The 20852-nt window shown below is 31.3% G+C and overlaps 1 protein-coding gene and 2 long non-coding RNA genes across 4 annotated transcripts; 1 reads left to right on the forward strand and 2 right to left on the reverse strand.

The window, feature by feature from the left end:
- Positions 1–855: 855 nt before the first annotated feature.
- LOC141461837 (uncharacterized) lies at positions 856–6559 on the reverse strand. The gene is made up of 5 exons (XM_074143220.1): positions 6498–6559; positions 1639–4181; positions 1472–1540; positions 1327–1387; positions 856–1214 (listed from the first exon to the last, which is right to left on the reverse strand). Coding segments are annotated over exons 1-2 (540 nt in total). The 5' UTR covers positions 6500–6559; the 3' UTR covers positions 856–1214; positions 1327–1387; positions 1472–1540; positions 1639–3643.
- Positions 6560–8436: 1877 nt separating this feature from the next.
- On the reverse strand, positions 8437–19689 carry LOC141461820 (uncharacterized). 2 transcript variants are annotated; one of them, XR_012463031.1, is made up of 3 exons: positions 19647–19689; positions 17974–18157; positions 8437–8879 (listed from the first exon to the last, which is right to left on the reverse strand). It is a non-coding gene; the product is annotated as an uncharacterized lncRNA (long non-coding RNA). The 2 variants fall into 2 exon arrangements; XR_012463032.1 differs by lacking the exon at positions 19647–19689 and adding an exon at positions 19473–19610.
- Positions 17610–19479, forward strand: LOC141461821 (uncharacterized). The gene is made up of 4 exons (XR_012463033.1): positions 17610–17862; positions 17985–18196; positions 18293–18470; positions 18546–19479. It is a non-coding gene; the product is annotated as an uncharacterized lncRNA (long non-coding RNA).
- Positions 19690–20852: the final 1163 nt, after the last annotated feature.

The raw sequence follows: 20852 nt of genomic DNA on the forward strand, positions 1-20852 counted from the left end.
AAAAATGGCCACTCTTTTTTAAATAGCTTTAGAGGATAAATCTCACCAAAACTTCCGCATTTAAAAATATTAATAGCGGTTTTTAGGAAGTTGTAAAATGTCCACCCGATGAGAAAATGACCGCGGAAAATGGAAAAAACAATGATTCAAGCTTATGAATTCAGAACAATGGTAGACTGTGAAATTTCGAACATTGTTGCATTAAGATGATGAGATAAAAAACGTAAATGAATTATATGCGATTATTGAATAAAATTGTGTTTTAAATAAAAGACGAATCAATGAGCCACTATAAAAAAAATTAAACAATGAAATAGATTTTTTTAACTAGAATAAATTTTTATAAGATAAAATTATGTAGTAAAATAAAATCATAACACAAATAATAAGATAGGCTATTTTAACTTTATTTAAAATTTTGGAATAACCATATTAAACAAATATAAGTACGAGCACACCCGAAGATTAGGTAAGTAGAAATCAAAACTATATTGCATTGTAGGGAGCAGAATGAGAAGGAATATAAAGTGATTAGAGAAATAATGTAAGGGCTATGTTTGAGAATGGAGAGGAAAGAGAGATCCTAATAAATTCTCCTTTAATGAACATGTTTTATGTTTGGTTATAATTATTAATTATTTTCAATTTCAACTTTTATAATTATTAATTTTGTTATCTCTTCTCAATGAGCGTGGTATAGAATCAAAGTTTTGTAGACTTTAATTTGTTAGTTAAACTTAATTTTTGTAAGTATAATTTAAATTCAAGGAAAAGAATTGGTATATGTTATTCACTATAAATTTTATTTTGATCAATTAAATTTATATTACTTAAATGAAATTTAAAAATTCCGTTTATATGCAGTAAATCTAGCAAAATTAAATAACAGTGTTCCCTTACAATAACGCAAAACTTAGCTTTAGATAAGTAAAAAATAAAAGAAATGTTAAAATATTTCATGTTTAAACAGCTCATAATAAACAAATAGAAGTTATAGTTTTATTTTTGCAAAATTACAGGAACGTCTTAGCATATAAGAATAAAATGTACAACTAATGCTGGATAAATAACAAAAAATGTTAACAAAAAAAACAAAAACTAAACACAATAAATACTCAAATGATACACTTCTCTTCAAACTGCCCGTTCCACCATCCACATCTAGCTGCTGCAGCCATCTTTAATTGGTACATTCAGAACCAAGGTAGCAGAAGCTGAAAGATAACATAGATCAAATGAGTGTGGCATGCTATTTATTGAAAAAGAAAGTTGTGAAATTATCTTAAGTATCGGAATATTAATTAATAATTAGAAAATATCCTGTGCCTTAATTTTCCCTCCTTATCAGGCTTCAAAACTGCGAACTCTTCTGGTACTTGTCAAATCCCTAAGACAAAACAATAATAAAATCAGCTAGCAAACTAATAATTAGAGCTAAAAGTTACTTGTGCAATCTGTAGTAAACACTAACATGTCTAAATCTGTCAGTAGTCTCTTCTTGCTCCAAACTACGTCTTCCAGTTTAGCACCAAATACTTTCCTGAAACATTTTCTCTTCCAGATTTACAACATATTACTATCGTTCCAGCTTACTATGTCTAAGATTCATACATCACAAATGGAATGAATAATACTTACATAAATATCGTAGTTTATGTTTTCACAAAATGGAATTGGATTTCATTACCCGGCTCAGTGTAAAGAAGCATTGTCCACCTTCATTGGCATCACTTCGCTTTTAGACTCTCGCTGCTTTGTTAATATGGCTTCTGAGTGATTCCCATTTTCAAATTTGTTCCCAATTAATGTTAACATAATTTGACCAACATATTGTGTAGTCAAACCTTGAAACTAGCATATACTTAGTTTTAGTATATAACTTTAAAACCAAGAACTTTGCTTCTTGTTTTTCAATTGCTCGTTGCAAAAGATGGAAAGTTGGAAGACCAACGTTCTAAAAGACTTTGCAACTAGTATGACATCATCAGCATAGGCCATTCGTGTTTACCTTGGATTCCTTCTGATTACCTTCTCTAAACTTTGATTAAACAATATGGTTGACAGAACATCACCTGGCCGTAGATTTCTGTTAATGTTGAAATGTTTTTGAGCAACCTCTTTTTGAGTCTTTTGAAAATAGGGCATATAACTGCTACCAATCTTCTGGCATCCTTTTTTTCTTCCAGACAACCACTTATTAACTTGTGAATCCTTACCCAGAATATTAAGCCATTAATTTTACTTTTTCAGAGACTATACCGTCAATTCCTGGTTCAGCTCTATTATAATCTCTTCAACTTCTTCTTTTTTTCGGAATATTTTACAAACTCCTCTTCATCAGAGTTCGCTCCTTGCATTTACCACTTTATCATCATCTCCATCACCTATCTTGCATATTGAGGACTGTTTCAAAATACTCCGCACATCCCTGATTTCCTTTTCGCCTCCAAATCAAGCTGCCATCTTTACCTCGGCAGAACCAAATATTCGGTTGAAATCCTTTTTTATTTTATTAGTTGTATAGAATTCTTTGATCCTTTTATTTTCTCCATCATCCCCCATTCTTCGCAACTTTCTGTTCTCAAATTCTCTCTTCTTTCCTCTACATATTTTGCTTGTCATTCGTCGCTTTTTCTTAAATACTTCCATGTTTGCTCTAGTGGTTCTATTTAACAATTTTATTCTCTCTCTATTCCTTACTTCTATCTTCATTCAGTATTCTTCATCAAATCTTCATTTTTTACTTTTTTTTCCCCAGCGGTATTTTTCACTGCTTCAATTACAGCTTCTTTGATATCTTTCTTTTGATATTCTTGTCATTTTCTAAGGTTTTTTAGCTTCTTAATTTTGTCTCTCTTCTTCTACATACTGTTTCTTATAGTCTGCATTATTCTTCAATTTAACCACATTCAATTTATCTATATTAAATCCCTCTTACAGATTAAAATTAAAGATTCATTGTTTATATATTATACGCACTGAATTGTGGCCAATATTACCATCAGGAGGGCAACTCGGCAACTTCTCACATTTTTAATGTCCGAAGCGTGCATGGCGACGAGTAAACATATAAATAATAACGTTTCTATATATTTGATATATATATTACTGCGCCTTATATGTATATATATAATCAATTGGAATAAAATAGATTACTTAAAAATATATAACAGATATTTTAGGTGACTCAAATGAGAGGATTATCTAAAATATAAACATAAACCAACATGCGTGCTGGCAACATTAAAGAGAGCATCTGCGAATGTGTGTATTGAGGTAACATAGTTAACGGGACTTTTTTGGAGTTGAACAAACACTGAGTTGAATAAAATAAAGTAATAAATAAATAAAAGATTAGTCAAACGGCTACTCGGCCCACTTAAATAGATAGCTTTATACCATATTTAATAGAAAACGAAGCTACAAGCACTGTATTCACTTTATTGATGTAAGTATACAGTGTCGTGATAAAAGACGACGCACTTTTGCAACAGCTTGAATTAACCCAGTAGAAAACTGTTATCCTACCCATTCATACAAAATCCTTTCTACATTCGTTCCTTATTCTGACACTTACAGTCAAATAGTGGTTATTATGATCAGAAGTAAACAAATCTAGTTTTCGAAATATTTACAGATCTAATTAAAATCCGTTTTGTAAATCTAACATTTCTTGTTCATCAACTGCTTCCACTTCAACTGCAGGTGCATTGTGAGCTACTGCTTCGTCTGCTTCGCCTTCGTTCGGTGCCTGTGGTGGCGGTGATTCTGGAGCATGGTCGTTATCTATTTCACCATGAGGATTTTGATTTTGTTGTGGCCCATGGTTGACCTGGTTCTGTGCGCGAACTATTAAGGCATTTGGTAAGAAACGGGGTCGTTGGGGTAGATGACCGCGCGGTACACCACGCATACGATGTAAATGATTGCGAGGTATAAATGGCATTATTGGTTCATTCATTCTCCAACGCAATCCAAGAGCGAATAGGAGAGGAGGAACAGGTGGGCGGTGATGCGGTGGACGCTGATAGGGGTGATAGTGTAGCGGATGCGGATGTCGGTGACGAGGCGGCTGTACGACTGGTGGTCGCTGTGCTTGTCCTGGCAGTTGAGGAAGGTTGTTATTTTGCGGTGCAGGCAATCGTTGCCCGTTTCCACATAAGCCTTGGTTATTATTACTCCTAAAACGATTAAAGAATTTTAAATATAAGAAATTTCAAGAATGTAGATCGGAAACAGAATAAAAAAATAAAAATAAAAGTTTTCCAATAAAATAAAATAATGGGTAGAGAGGTCCGAGCATATTTTCGCGCTACCCTGTGAGTAAGGTAAGTAGAGAGTCTACAGCCTGGGCCAGGCGTTGTATATCTTATATTGAGAGATGCAGGGGATAATTGGGCAGCAACATTATTTGGATTTACGAATGGCTATGGAGCTCCATAGGAGATTTTTATTGGCCACCTCCAAGATCAAATGGTGAACTGAATCAGATCGTGAAGTGGCTACCATCCTAAGGCTCCATTCTGAGCCTGAAAGCTTTATACTGCCCAGTCCATATAATTCAATCTAAAGCTTATTCAGGAGTAACTATTATAAAAGATCTTAGTGTGCCTTGGTTGCGAAAACTCTTCATTCCAATCTGCACATTTCAAATGGGTATGAGGAGTTATCGAGCAACTTACTTAGCACATTACACAGGTGATGGGAAAACGGTGCAGAGGTTATGGCTCAGGTTATGGTGCCGCCTATTTGTTTACAAAAAAAAAAAAAAAAGATAAAAATTATTCAGTCATGAGTCGTGTTCCAAGAGTACAATTAAACTTTATATTCTTGAGTGAAAAATAAACGCAGCAATTCCCTTTAGTTGCTAAGACAATTTTAATTATTTTTCAACTTAAATGTAAACTGCATAATTGAAAGGTTATTCCTAAATTAGTAGTTTTAGAAGAGCAAAAGGAGGTAGTTGTTTCAAGGATTTAAAGACAGATTTTTAATCTAAAACTGACTAGATAAGAAATGCAGTGCATTGCCATTACTTGCACATTTCCATCAGTTCTATTTTCAAGCAAAGATGAATGTTGTAGATGAAATTAACTCGTTACTTGATGCAGTTTCAAATAACTAATATTTCGCTTTGTTGTCCAATAAATACACCGTACACCATCACTCATGAAAACACAATAAATAGTGAATCACATTCAGTTAGCATTGCGTAATTTCTAGAAAGAATGAATCTACTTTAAGCGCGCTAGATTAGAGTCGGATTGAGGGAGATGTAAGCGAGGCTCTTGCAATATGATGTCATCAGTAAAAAGGAACGACAAAGCGATTGAAAAACAATAAAATGGATGAGAAAATAACGGAACAATTATAACCGTATTGTTTTTTATTTTCATTTCAATGACACTATAGGTTATATTATTTAAACGCGAAAACTTAAAATGTCGAATGTCGATTTGAAAACAGATAAGCTTAGCGATCCGACTGCCTAGGATTAGAATTTGTTGAGCTGCTCGAATTATACTGCGGTAACTTCCTAACTTTTTTAGTGATAATAAAATATTTATTTAGCAGATCATAAACACAATTTCACTTGAGGCAGAAGTGTAAATAAGCATTCTTAATACATACAATGTGTTACCTTGAAAGATCCAAATTGGAGAATGTCAAGATTCACTCGGTGAATGTTAAGATTCACATAGTCGCTTGGTGTATGTCCTAAATATTTGCTATATTTCCTTATTTCTGACTTACACCAGCAAATGTCGATATTCACTGATAGTGAGTGTTGAATAAAAATGTTTTTGTTACATTTTTAAATCATACTTTGTTATTAAGTATGATATATGTAAAAGTAGGAGAAAGCTTAAGTAACAGCACTTGTACTTAAATTCAACTTAAAACGAACAATACATTTAGCAATAATAAACTTAATTATGTGATTGACGTCATATAATCTTATTGCAACAACTCAACATTCAACAATCTTAACAATTTCAACAATCACCAAACGAATCTTGACATTCTTCAATTACGGTCTTTTACGGTAACCTATACATATGTGGCTCTATTGTGCCACAGGTAAAAATTGTGTTTAATTTTGGCTCTGCTAAGGTGACCCTTATTTCGTGATAATCACAAAGTAAAAAGTTGGAAGTGGATGTATGTAAAGTGACAATTTACTCAAAATATGTATAATCATTTAAAAAGCTTGCCAACAGTAGCAATAAAATCTATTATGTAGCGAATTTTACACAACCAAAAAATTATAAATGGTTAACGAGCAAACACGACACAACTAAATAAAATAAAAAGTATAAACTACAGGATTCAAAATGGCTAGAGTGACAAAAGCGGCGAACTGAATACTTCTACTGTAAGCCGGTTTAATTTTATCTAAACACAGACAGTGCAATATTTTAATAACAAATTAAGATGGCTAATTAGTTTTAAAACTCTACATCTAATTAAAAATCTATGTATTTAATAGTACTCACATATTTTCCAACACGATTCTATAACAGGTTACCAAAAAAAAAGAAAGCTGTCTGCAATGAGAGGTTACTGGTTCAGGTTAGTTTACAAAATGACATTTCATTACTACATCCCTTGTCTGCTATACTAATAAGTTTTAAGATGTAGTAAATAATGCATAAATTTAATTGCTTCTTTAAGGTGTAAAAAAAATAATAAAATCCATTTTTAGGAATTTATTTGAGGCTCCTTTACATTAACAGAAAACTAATTTCCATGGAGTCCGCGAGATTTAAATTCAAATTTTGGAGTATTGGACTGTACGCAATAAATGTATGACTGTCTAAATTCATGAAATTAACGTTTAATTTAAATCTATACAGGGTACTTAAGGGCATTTGGTTTGTAGCTAGTTAGGTTGTCTCCATAAAAATATCTACTTTTTACTCCCATTATTGGTGAGATACATTGGAATAGTTTGTGCGGATTTATTGCTAGATGGTCACATAACTTACTGTTTAGATAATCGCAGAACGTTTTCAAAACTTTTGATTATACCTGCAGGTATCTCAGCCTAATTATACAACACATACATTCATAAATTACTTATTTAATCACATGTGGAGAGCATGTTCTATCCAAAAAAATCCCACAAGCGAATTCTCTACCACAGGTCTGCATGGACGGACCGGGAAGAGACCTCGGATCATCCAACTCCTTCAAGCACTTGGTTAGCTTAACCTACCTCCACTTAATGCTTAGTTTCAATGCCCTTTTTCTGCAAATTCGCCAAAACCAACATGTAGTGTTTTATTTTCTAGTGAATGTTGAAAGATGTTAGTCATTTACCTTAATCGAAGTGCAGAAGGGAAAAGTTATGTTAAAAATAGCATCCAAAATGATATGCGAGGAGATTTCATTGACCAAAAAACAACAACCAACATTCATGTAAACCCTGTTTATTAGACAGTGGTCTGTTACTAACCGAACATACAAAAACACTTGTAATTCTACTCTCTTTCCAGCTGTAACCACATTTAAAAATAAAAATGTGGTTCTTTCAACCTTAATCCATTTTATTCTGGATAGATAACAAAAAATCTTTTATTAAAAACACATTTTAGTGAACACAAATACTAACTAGGTAAAGAGATACCGGTATGCCAAGAGTTCTAGTTTTACGTGTAACTCACTCAAAACATAACACAAATAATTGAAACATTACAAAAACTATGATAATAATAGAACTGACAAAAAAATTTACGTCTCAAAAACAAAGACAAAATTATATATATTCCACTTTTGTGAATGTAAATCTATCATTCCAGTACCTGTCTATAATTTGTCACTTTTCTGGCCAATTTGGAAAATTTAAACGAATCTAAGTACTGTTTTAGTTCGTCACAATCTAGTTTGGTTTTCGTAGAACAATCTGTAATCTGCTATTTTTTAGAAGAATGCCAAGACCCTCTTCTACTTCATCTAGATTGCAACTAATTTTAATCCCATCTTTATTAAAATTTATCCCAGCCTAAAGAGTAATTCTTCTACCACCATAGCATATATTTTTGCTTCAAAAAAACATGGAGACAGTATATCTTCCGCTATATCACCCAGCCAATTACGTCCTTTGATGGTCGTGAAAGGATTTGGAGAAGATGTTGCGAGTGATAATGAGAGCAGCAACATTTTTCTAGAAGAAGTTCTTTCTTCTTAAAGAACGCTCTATTGCTTAACTTTGTTCTCGGTTTGTATTGGGGTGTTGTAAATACCCAAACACTCTTAAATAAGAGTATTATCTACTTTTATAGGTTGTTCTTTATCTATAAGTTTCAGACCTATTGATAACTATTTTTATTAAAAATATTTTCGCTGTATGAATTGTCAGCAAATTATGTGTACAATGGAAAATCTGTGATCGTTACAGTAATATTGGGAACAGTTGCTAAGTTAAAATAGATATATCAGAAATGCATTTTATTCAGAAATCTTACAAAAAATTACTAGTTAGAGCATTTAGTAACGAATTATTGCATTAACAATAATAGTTTCATAATTATTGTAACAGTTACAAGCAGTCTACTTAACTTTAAACCTTATCAAAATTACGCTGTTTACCAATGCGTTTTAGGTTTAAATATTTAGAAAATTCTGTTGACATTGTTATCATAGTTTGGATGACCCTAAATAGATTAAGTTTGTTTCTTTGAAATCAATGAATGACTCCAACTGCCTGTTTCGCAGTAAGTATTATAATTAGCCTGTCAGAACAGTCCGTTTTTCCTGTAATAGCCTGTTTCAATCTTCGTTCCTATTAATCAAACATTAGCCTTAAACTAATATTAGGGAATTCGTATCATTAGGCACTAAAATCTTCGTAACTTCTTTCTGATATCCATATAAGTCTGTAAAAAAAAAAAAATTATTTATTTCATTAAAGTAAAGAACAATAGTTACTAAAGTGTAGCATTTAGTGATACAAATTTGTTAACAAAAGAACATTTAGTGTTTCAAAAATCTCGCCAATAGAATTTGGGGTAACTCGAGGGGTTAGAATTTAGATTTGTCGTAGTGGTCAATGAATTGTACAATCTACAATGCAGTTTCAAAAACAATTAAGAGCTGAAATTTGTCTCCTATTTGGCCAGCAGTGTCTAGAACAGTGGTTCTTAACCGGTGTTCCGCGAATATGGTCCAGTGTTCCGCGAAATTTCAATTATAAAAGTATTGAAATTTATAAACTTAGGAAAGATACGAAAACAAAAAATTGTTCTTTTTTTTTTTAATTTGAATTTAATTTTAAGTTCTTGCTAAATACCGAATTTCAAAATATTTAATGATAGTGTTCCGCTGGAAAAATAAATACATACAATATAATTGAGTTCCACGTCTATGAAAACGTTAAGAACCACTGATGTAAAGGGTTAAAAATTTTTTTGGTCATGAAATTCTGTAAAATTATGGCCGTTCTATATCTCCCACTATGAACCACATATTGATATGGAATTTTGTTCTCTTATAAACTATATATTAACTATTATTAATATATTTCTCTTATAAACTAACCTCAATTATAAACTATAGTTATTTTGTGCGAAGATCTAAAAAGGTAGATGATATAAAGAGTTGAAAAATTTTTGGGTCATGAAATACTATACAATTATGGCCGTTCTATATCTTCCACTGCGAAGCACGTATTGATATGGAATTTTGTTCTCTAATACACTTCGTTTTTCTCAATTATAAACTATAGTTATTTTGTGCACAGATCTATAAATGTAGAAGATATAAAGGATTGAAAATTTTTTGGGTCATGAAATTCTGTAAAATTATGGCCGTTCTATATCTCCCACTGTGAACCACGTATTGGTATGGAATTTTGTTCTCTTGTACACTTTGTTTTCCTCAATTATAAACTATAGTTATTTTGTGCACAGATCTAAAAAGGTAGAAGGTATAAAGGGTTGAAAATTTTTTGGGTCATGAAATTCTGTAAAATTATTGCTGTTCTATATCTCCCACTGTGAACCACATATTGATATGGAATTTTGTTCTCTTGCAAACTTTGTTTTCCTCAATTATAAACTATAGTTATTTTGTGCACAGATCTAAAAAGGTAGAAGATATAAATGGTTGAAAATTTTTTGGGTCATGAAATACTGTACAATTATGACTGTTCTATATCTTCCACTGCGAAGCACGTATTGATATGGAATTTTCTTCTCTTATACACTTTGTTTTTCTCAATTATAAACTATAGTTATTTTGTGCACAGATCTATAAATGTAGAAGATATAAAGGGTTGAAAAATTTTTGGGTCATGAAATTCTGTAAAATTATGGCCGTTCTATATCTCCCACTGTGAACCACGTATTGGTATGGAATTTTGTTCTCTTGTACACTTTGTTTTTCTCAATTATAAACTATAGCTATTTTGTGCAAAGATCTGAAAAGGTAGAAGATATAAAGGGTTGAAATTTTTTTGGGTCATGAAATTCTGTAAAATTATGGCCGTTCTATATCTCCCACTGTGAACCACTTATTGGTATGGAATTTTGTTCTCTTGTACACTTTGTTTTTCTCAATTATAAACTATAGTTATTTTGTGCGAAGATCTAAAAAGGTAGAAGATATAAAGGATTGAAAATTTTTTGGGTCATGAAATTCTGTAAAATTATGGCTGTTCTATATCTCCCACTGTGAACCACGTATTGGTATGGAATTTTGTTCTCATATACCCTTTGTTTTCCTCAATTATAAACTATAGTTATTTTGTGCACAGATCTATAAATGTAGAAGATATAAAGGGTTGAAAATATTTTGGGTCATGAAATTCTGTAAAATTATGGCCGTTCTATATCTCCCACTGTGAACCACGTATTGGTATGGAATTTTGTTCTCTTGTACACTTTGTTTTTCTCAATTATAAACTATAGTTATTTTGTGCACAGATCTATAAATGTAGAAGATATAAAGGGTTGAAAAATTTTTGGGTCATGAAACTCTGTAAAATTATGGCCGTTCTATATCTCCCACTGTGAACCACGTATTGGTATGGAATTTTGTTCTCTTGTACACTTTGTTTTTCTCAATTATAAACTATAGCTATTTTGTGCAAAGATCTGAAAAGGTAGAAGATATAAAGGGTTGAAATTTTTTTGGGTCATGAAATTCTGTAAAATTATGGCCGTTCTATATCTCCCACTGTGAACCACTTATTGGTATGGAATTTTGTTCTCTTGTACACTTTGTTTTTCTCAATTATAAACTATAGTTATTTTGTGCGAAGATCTAAAAAGGTAGAAGATATAAAGGATTGAAAATTTTTTGGGTCATGAAATTCTGTAAAATTATGGCTGTTCTATATCTCCCACTGTGAACCACGTATTGGTATGGAATTTTGTTCTCTTATACCCTTTGTTTTCCTCAATTATAAACTATAGTTATTTTGTGCACAGATCTATAAATGTAGAAGATATAAAGGGTTGAAAATATTTTGGGTCATGAAATTCTGTAAAATTATGGCCGTTCTATATCTCCCACTGTGAACCACGTATTGGTATGGAATTTTGTTCTCTTGTACACTTTGTTTTTCTCAATTATAAACTATAGTTATTTTGTGCACAGATCTAAAAAGGTAGAAGATATAAATGGTTGAAAATTTTTTGGGTCATGAAATGCTGTACAATTATGACTGTTCTATATCTTCCACTGCGAAGCACGTATTGATATGGAAATTTCTTCTCTTATACACTTTGTTTTTCTCAATTATAAACTATAGTTATTTTGTGCACAGATCTATAAATGTAGAAGATATAAAGGGTTGAAAAATTTTTGGGTCATGAAATTCTGTAAAATTATGGCCGTTCTATATCTCCCACTGTGAACCACGTATTGGTATGGAATTTTGTTCTCTTGTACACATTGTTTTTCTCAATTATAAACTATAGCTATTTTGTGCAAAGATCTGAAAAGGTAGAAGATATAAAGGGTTGAAATTTTTTTGGGTCATGAAATTCTGTAAAATTATGGCCGTTCTATATCTCCCACTGTGAACCACGTATTGGTATGGAATTTTGTTCTCTTGTACACTTTGTTTTTCTCAATTATAAACTATAGTTATTTTGTGCGAAGATCTAAAAAGGTAGAAGATATAAAGGATTGAAAATTTTTTGGGTCATGAAATTCTGTAAAATTATGGCTGTTCTATATCTCCCACTGTGAACCACGTATTGGTATGGAATTTTGTTCTCTTATACACTTTGTTTTTCTCAATTATAAACTATAGTTATTTTGTGCACAGATCTAAAAAGGTAGAAGGTATAAATGGTTGAAAATTTTTTGGGTCATGAAATTCTGTAAAATTATGGCCGTTCTATATCTCCCATTGTGAACCACGTATTGGTATGGAATTTTGTTCTCTTGTACACTTTGTATTTCTCAATTATAAACTATAGTTATTTTGTGCACAGATCTAAAAAGGTAGAAGGTATAAAGGGTTGAAAATTTTTTGGGTCATGAAATTCTGTAAAATTATGGCTGTTCTATATCTCCCACTGTGAACCACATATTGATATAGAATTTTGTTCTCTTGCAAACTTTGTTTTCTTCAATTATAAACTATAGTTATTTTGTGCACAGATCTAAAAAGGTAGAAGATATAAATGGTTGAAAATTTTTTGGGTCATGAAATACTGTACAATTATGACTGTTCTATATCTTCCACTGCGAAGCACGTATTGATATGGAATTTTCTTCTCTTATACACTTTGTTTTTCTCAATTATAAACTATAGTTATTTTGTGCACAGATCTATAAATGTAGAAGATATAAAGGGTTGAAAAATTTTTGGGTCATGAAATTCTGTAAAATTATGGCCGTTCTATATCTCCCACTGTGAACCACGTATTGGTATGGAATTTTGTTCTCTTGTACACTTTGTTTTTCTCAATTATAAAGTATAGTTATTTTGTGCGAAGATCTAAAATGGTAGAAGATATAAAGGATTGAAAATTTTTTGGGTCATGAAATTCTGTAAAATTATGGCCGTTCTATATCTCCCACTGTGAACCACGTATTGGTATGGAATTTTGTTCTCTTGTACACTTTGTTTTTCTCAATTATAAACTATAGTTATTTTGTGCACAGATCTAAAAAGGTAGAAGGTATAAAGGGTTGAAAATTTTTTGGGTCATGAAATTCTGTAAAATTATGGCCGTTCTATATCTCCCACTGTGAACCACATATTGATATAGAATTTTGTTCTCTTGCAAACTTTGTTTTCCTCAATTATAAACTATAGTTATTTTGTGCGAAGATCTAAAAAGGTAGAAGATATAAATGGTTGAAAATTTTTTGGGTCATGAAATTCTGTAAAATTATGGCTGTTCTATATCTCCCACTGTGAACCACGTATTGGTATGGAATTTTGTTCTCTTGTACACTTTGTTTTTCTCAATTATAAACTATAGTTATTTTGTGCGAAGATCTAAAAAGGTAGAAGATATAAAGGATTGAAAATTTTTTGGGTCATGAAATTCTGTAAAATTATGGCTGTTCTATATCTCCCACTGTGAACCACGTATTGGTATGGAATTTTGTTCTCTTATACACTTTGTTTTTCTCAATTATAAACTATAGTTATTTTGTGCACAGATCTAAAAAGGTAGAAGGTATAAATGGTTGAAAATTTTTTGGGTCATGAAATTCTGTAAAATTATGGCCGTTCTATATCTCCCATTGTGAACCACGTATTGGTATGGAATTTTGTTCTCTTGTACACTTTGTTTTTCTCAATTATAAACTATAGTTATTTTGTGCACAGATCTAAAAAGGTAGAAGGTATAAAGGGTTGAAAATTTTTTGGGTCATGAAATTCTGTAAAATTATGGCTGTTCTATATCTCCCACTGTGAACCACATATTGATATAGAATTTTGTTCTCTTGCAAACTTTGTTTTCTTCAATTATAAACTATAGTTATTTTGTGCACAGATCTAAAAAGGTAGAAGATATAAATGGTTGAAAATTTTTTGGGTCATGAAATACTGTACAATTATGACTGTTCTATATCTTCCACTGCGAAGCACGTATTGATATGGAATTTTCTTCTCTTATACACTTTGTTTTTCTCAATTATAAACTATAGTTATTTTGTGCACAGATCTATAAATGTAGAAGATATAAAGGGTTGAAAAATTTTTGGGTCATGAAATTCTGTAAAATTATGGCCGTTCTATATCTCCCACTGTGAACCACGTATTGGTATGGAATTTTGTTCTCTTGTACACTTTGTTTTTCTCAATTATAAAGTATAGTTATTTTGTGCGAAGATCTAAAATGGTAGAAGATATAAAGGATTGAAAATTTTTTGGGTCATGAAATTCTGTAAAATTATGGCCGTTCTATATCTCCCACTGTGAACCACGTATTGGTATGGAATTTTGTTCTCTTGTACACTTTGTTTTTCTCAATTATAAACTATAGTTATTTTGTGCACAGATCTAAAAAGGTAGAAGGTATAAAGGGTTGAAAATTTTTTGGGTCATGAAATTCTGTAAAATTATGGCCGTTCTATATCTCCCACTGTGAACCACATATTGATATAGAATTTTGTTCTCTTGCAAACTTTGTTTTCCTCAATTATAAACTATAGTTATTTTGTGCGAAGATCTAAAAAGGTAGAAGATATAAATGGTTGAAAATTTTTTGGGTCATGAAATTCTGTAAAATTATGGCTGTTCTATATCTCCCACTGTGAACCACGTATTGGTATGGAATTTTGTTCTCTTATACACTTTGTTTTCCTCAATTATAAACTATAGTTATTTTGTGCACCGATCTATAAATGTAGAAGATATAAAGGGTTGAAAATATTTTGGGTCATGAAATTCTGTAAAATTATGGCCGTTCTATATCTCCCACTGTGAACCACGTATTGGTATGGAATTTTGTTCTCTTATACACTTTGTTTTCCTCAATTATAAACTATAGTTATTTTGTGCACAGATCTATAAATGTAGAAGATATAAAGGGTTGAAAACTTTTTGGGTCATGAAATTCTGTAAAATTATGGCCGTTCTATATCTCCCACTGTGAACCACGTATTGGTATGGAATTTTGTTCTCTTGTACACTTTGTTTTTCTCAATTATAAACTATAGTTATTTTGTGCACAGATCTAAAAAGGTAGAAGGTATAAAGGGTTGAAAATTTTTTGGGTCATGAAATTCTGTAAAATTATGGCTGTTCTATATCTCCCACTGTGAACCACATATTGATATGGAATTTTGTTCTCTTGCAAACTTTGTTTTCCTCAATTATAAACTATAGTTATTTTGTGCACAGATCTAAAAAGGTAGAAGATATAAATGGTTGAAAATTTTTTGGGTCATGAAATACTGTACAATTATGACTGTTCTATATCTTCCACTGCGAAGCACGTATTGATATGGAATTTTCTTCTCTTATACACTTTGTTTTTCTCAATTATAAACTATAGTTATTTTGTGCACAGATCTATAAATGTAGAAGATATAAAGGGTTGAAAAATTTTTGGGTCATGAAATTCTGTAAAATTATGGCCGTTCTATATCTCCCACTGTGAACCACGTATTGGTATGGAATTTTGTTCTCTTGTACACTTTGTTTTTCTCAATTATAAACTATAGCTATTTTGTGCAAAGATCTGAAAAGGTAGAAGATATAAAGGGTTGAAATTTTTTTGGGTCATGAAATTCTGTAAAATTATGGCCGTTCTATATCTCTCACTGTGAACCACGTATTGGTATGGAATTTTGTTCTCTTATACACTTTGTTTTCCTCAATTATAAACTATAGTTATTTTGTGCACAGATCTATAAATGTAGAAGATATAAAGGTTTGAAAATATTTTGGGTCATGAAATTCTGTAAAATTATGGCCGTTCTATATCTTCCACTGTGAACCACGTATTGGTATGGAATTTTGTTCTCTTGTACACTTTGTTTTTCTCAATTATAAACTATAGTTATTTTGTGCTAAGATCTATAAATGTAGAAGATATAAAGGGTTGAAAAGTTTTTGGGTCATGAAATACTGTACAATTATGGCCATTCTATATCTTCCACTGTGAACCACGTATTGGTATGGAATTTTGTTCTCTTGCAAACTTTGTTTTTCTCAATTATAAACTATAGTTATTTTGTGCCCAGATCTAAAAAGGTAGAAGATATAAAGGGTTGAAAAGTTTTTGGGTCATGAAATACTGTACAATTATGGCCGTTCTATATCTTCCACTGTGAACCACATATTGGTATGGAATTTTGTTCTCTTATACACTTTGTTTTCCTCAATTATAAACTATATTTATTTTGTGCACAGATCTATAATTTTAGAAGATATAAAGCAGTGGTTCTTAACCGGTGTTACGCGAATATGGTCTAAGTGTTCCGCGAAATTTCAATTTTAAATGTTGAAATTTAGAAACTTGCGCATGATATGAAAACAAAAAATTGTTCCTTTTTTTTAATTTGAATTTAATTTTAAGTTCTTGCTAAATACCGAATTTTAAATTATTTAATGTTAGTGTTCCGCGAGAAAAATATATACATATAATTGTGTTCCGCGTCTATGAAAAGGTTAAGAACCACTGGTCTAGAACTTAAAGGTAAAGATAATTAAGGTAAAAAATTAATGAGGAACAGATGAAATAATATGCTACTTTTGCAAGCAACATGTATGTATTACATATAAATACTTTTTGTCGTTTAATAAATTTTAGTAATATTATTTTTTATTAATCTGCGATGTAAAGGAGAGGGGCACATTTGAACAGTTTTAATTTCTCGCCAAATATTTAAAAACATTTATGATTGGTAATTTTCATCGTATTTTGTGTTAGTCCTGTTGTATAATTGACAGAGTTTCCCTTCGTTTTCATTGTTTGTAATTTGTAAAGTCAGAATTGAGGTATGTTATATTTTGTAAGGTGGAAGTAAAATTTTTGTTGTAGCTATGGAAGTGTATAAAGATTTTAGTAGACAAGGTGTAAGTATTGTTAGTCCATATTACCATTTGGAATTCGTATTCTTAAATCTAGTATTTACAAAAATCTATTTACTTGCAAAAAGTGTTGGATATTATATTTTCTTGTATGGAAGGAGAGGGGGCACATTTCAACATCCTCAGTTAAAATGTACCGCCCTACCGACCTGCAAGTTTGTGACTTTTTTTTTTTTGTTTAATCGCAGAGAAGGGGAAAGTGGTTCGAACCTACATTAAGAAGCGCAACAAACCGAATATTTTGTTCAAACTTCCTAAACCCATCACACTTGGGGTATAACATCCCGAACTGAGTCATTCTTGATTTTTGAACTAGATTTCAGTGGTTTAAAAGAGAAAGTAATGTGTAGTAGTGAGAGAAATAACTTATAGAAGTAAGTAAGTAGCATTGGCCTTGTAGAATGTCTACATTCTACAAAGGGTTTTAGGTTGGAATCCCTTAAATATATATGAATATGATATTAATACATTACCGTTTTCTAATAAAATGGTATTTTAAATTGTAAAGGAGACAATATTCTTGGTATAGAAAATACCATTCCTATGACCAAGCTAAGGGGTGAAATCATCGATAATGCTCTAAGTTAGTTGAGGTTATGATATATTTACACGCATGCGCGTTACTCCTACATCTAGTAGGTTACACTTTGTCATGGTTATCAATCTAGTAATGTTAGATTATGAAAAAATCAAAATTGTTCACTACATTTGCTGTACTTTTGGTTTATTAGTTTTATATTATAATTTTCTTTAAAATAATAATTGAGAAATCGGACAGTGTGCAAAGTAATGGTTTCTAGATAGTTATTTTAACAAAAAATTCAAAAGTGAAATAGAATCTACATGAAGTAAGCACAAAAGCGATTTAATTATAGTGAAAGAAATTTCTTGAGTACAATCGGTTAATGCAATTTTATATTTTTACCTAGCATTATTGCTAAAGAGTATCTTATTCTTACTTTTTTTTTAGGCACCTTCAAATCACCAGTTCTTATCACAATTTTGCCTTACAGAAGGAATTCCATGTTACTGGAGACATAATTTCATAATTGCTTGGTGCTCAGCCTTTCAACAAGATTAAACAGGTTTGAGTTGCTGGTCAGTTTCTGTCAAGGTATCTATCTGCATGATGGTTATAAGGTTCTAAAAATAGAAAAGAAATACACACGGTAAATGTAAATGGTATGTATGATTATAACGGTTCCAGGACTGTACTTTGTACTAATGATGACAGTTAAGCTCACATTATTTTATATCTAGGTAATAAACTTTTTTCAGAATCCAGAAACTACTTGAAAACAGATTTGGGAAGAGCATTTTTTTAAATTAAAGATACCATTGTAACATCAACTTCTTTATGAGTCGAAACCAACAATGTAATACGAAATGCAGTTTCATGGATTGCGTCAACTTGAAACAAACGCAATTTAAGTCGAATTTGAATTAATGCTCGATGGTATAGAAATAGATTTATTTAAATTCATAAATAATAATAAAACCTCTGATTTAAATTTTTTTTTTTTTTTTACAGTTTCAAAGCAACGATAGAATATCGAAATTAATGAAATTCAATCAACTGGGAAGTGCAATGCCAAGTCGAGGAAGCAATTTCAGACCAATTTTTTGATCCTGTCTTGTAGTGAAAAATGGATTATTTTCTGTAATAACGTTCTGGAGATTGGTTAAACAATGAGCTCCTAAATATTACCCAAAGGCAGCGTAAACGATTTATAAAAGATTGGAAAAACCTGTTGATTCATTAGTTAAAAGAGGTATTGTCAAGAAATGGATGAAATGAACTTATCATTACGCCATTGTCATCTGTCATTGGTCAACAGAAGGTTTACTAGAAACTTCGTCTCCTTTGTCTGAGTAAGTTTAAATTAATACTCTTTTTTTTTCACACGGTGGTCCCCGGGTTCGAATCCAGCTGCTGAACCCTAGATTTTTCTCTTCCTAGGAGCTACTTACAGCTCACTGTTCGGTGATGGGACACTTAGAACACTGTCCGGAGAGCGGCAGTGCACTTAAAAAAGCTCCGGGCGCTAATAACCTCAGCTGTTAACGCGCCTTAAATCATTAAAAAAAAAAATACTCTTTTTAGAACTTCGAGTGTTTAAATTTGAGTTGTGCATTGTAGTGGCGGCTTTACGTGGTCCATTAATTTTTTGCTAAAATTGAGGATTGTAAGGATTCATTTTGGGTCTATCGTGTTAAGGAATTTATTGTCTAATTCTGTACAAAAATCTGGTTAATAATTCTGGTTCACCGTAAAAATTGGGTATTATATCCAAGAATTCTTTTTATTTTAATTTTGGTATTGCCATTCTGTGTTTTTTGTGTATAAAATTTAGTTTTAATTGTGAGAGATAGAATTGGTTTATTATACAAAATAGAGTTTGTACGCTTAAAATTAGAATTCGCCAGAAATAGTTAATCGTACAGCAATTTTACTTACAGAATGTTTCATTAATTTAGGCTTTTTTATTAATTGTAAATAAAAATAAATGTGCACTTTATCATAGAATGCGCAACCGACTGCGCTAGTTATGTTTTGATTTAATAAACTAATTTACTTTTAATTTTACAAGAAATTACAGAATCTAAATTTACTGATTACACAAATACGTACCGAATTTAGCACTTAAAGGTACCAAGAGAGACTAAAAGAATCGTTATAAAGTGACCGAGTTATTGTTTATAGGCATTGCTGTCTTCAGCAAAATCTTTTATGTATTAGTTGTCAGCAGGTTTGCAAGCATGTAACATATCTTGAGATTAACTATTGTATATTACACCATATTTTCTTATTTATATTTATATTATTAGAAAAGTCTCAACATTCTTTATTTCATCAATTAAAAACAATTGGATCTAACTGTAGAAAGTGACGGTTATTTATAAGGTAATCATAATTTATACTTTTGTAAATTGAAATTATAACGTTAGGCGCGTGGATAATAGATGGAAATGCACACTTTTTCAATTTGAGAGAGGTGGAACACTCTTGGGACAACATTAATGTGTGTCACACGAATTTAGAATTAAATATCTGGGCTAATTTGCTAGAGCTCAGTCGGCACAAACGTTTTTCACTTAAAAATGGTATTCTGTGTTCAATCTGTTAAAAAGAAGTCCTGATAAATTTTATTTAAAAGATAGAAGTGTAATATTATAATTTTCATGTTTTACTTTGTTTAAAAAAAAAGTTATCATGCTGTTAACATTTGTATTTAATTTTAATGTTCATTTTTGTTTACAGCCCTCTTGATCGTATTGTGTATTTCTTAAATCTCTACTTTTAAAGTAATTTATTAATTTTTTCAGTCTGAATTTTCAATTTAACCAGTTAAGCGTGTTTGACTTGTATACACGGTCGAACCAAATCTCTATTACGGTGCGTTCGACGTGTATACTCGTTGTGAAAAATATAAAATTGCCATTAACTATAAAAACTCGAAATTTTAATAAAATGTAATAAGAATATTATTTGATGGGATGTTTCCTTTATCTTACCAATAGTACTGCCAAGTATTTTATACGGAGGGAGGTGGTGGAAGTCAGCCAAATGATAAGTGGTTGGTACATGTTTGGTCTCCACATTAGAGATTGGGGAATTATGCACACAAATAGAAGCTGTCAACCCTTGTGCAATGCCCGTTTTTACCTTAGAGTTTCAGACCTCTGTACAAGCATGATTTCATTTTGCACAGAATTCAAAGCTCTTTTCTCTTCCTTGTAAAAGCTCTTGCGTCCCTAGTTAATTATAGCAATGCATACGTGAAGCGGTGCAAGATTTTGAAAGAGCACAGAATGCTCTGTAATCTCAAGCCCCCAG

Source organism: Rhodnius prolixus, unplaced genomic scaffold (genome assembly GCF_049639745.1).
Source record: "Rhodnius prolixus isolate KJV_2025 unplaced genomic scaffold, Rpr scaffold_12, whole genome shotgun sequence".
Taxonomy (NCBI): Eukaryota; Metazoa; Arthropoda; class Insecta; order Hemiptera; family Reduviidae; genus Rhodnius; species Rhodnius prolixus.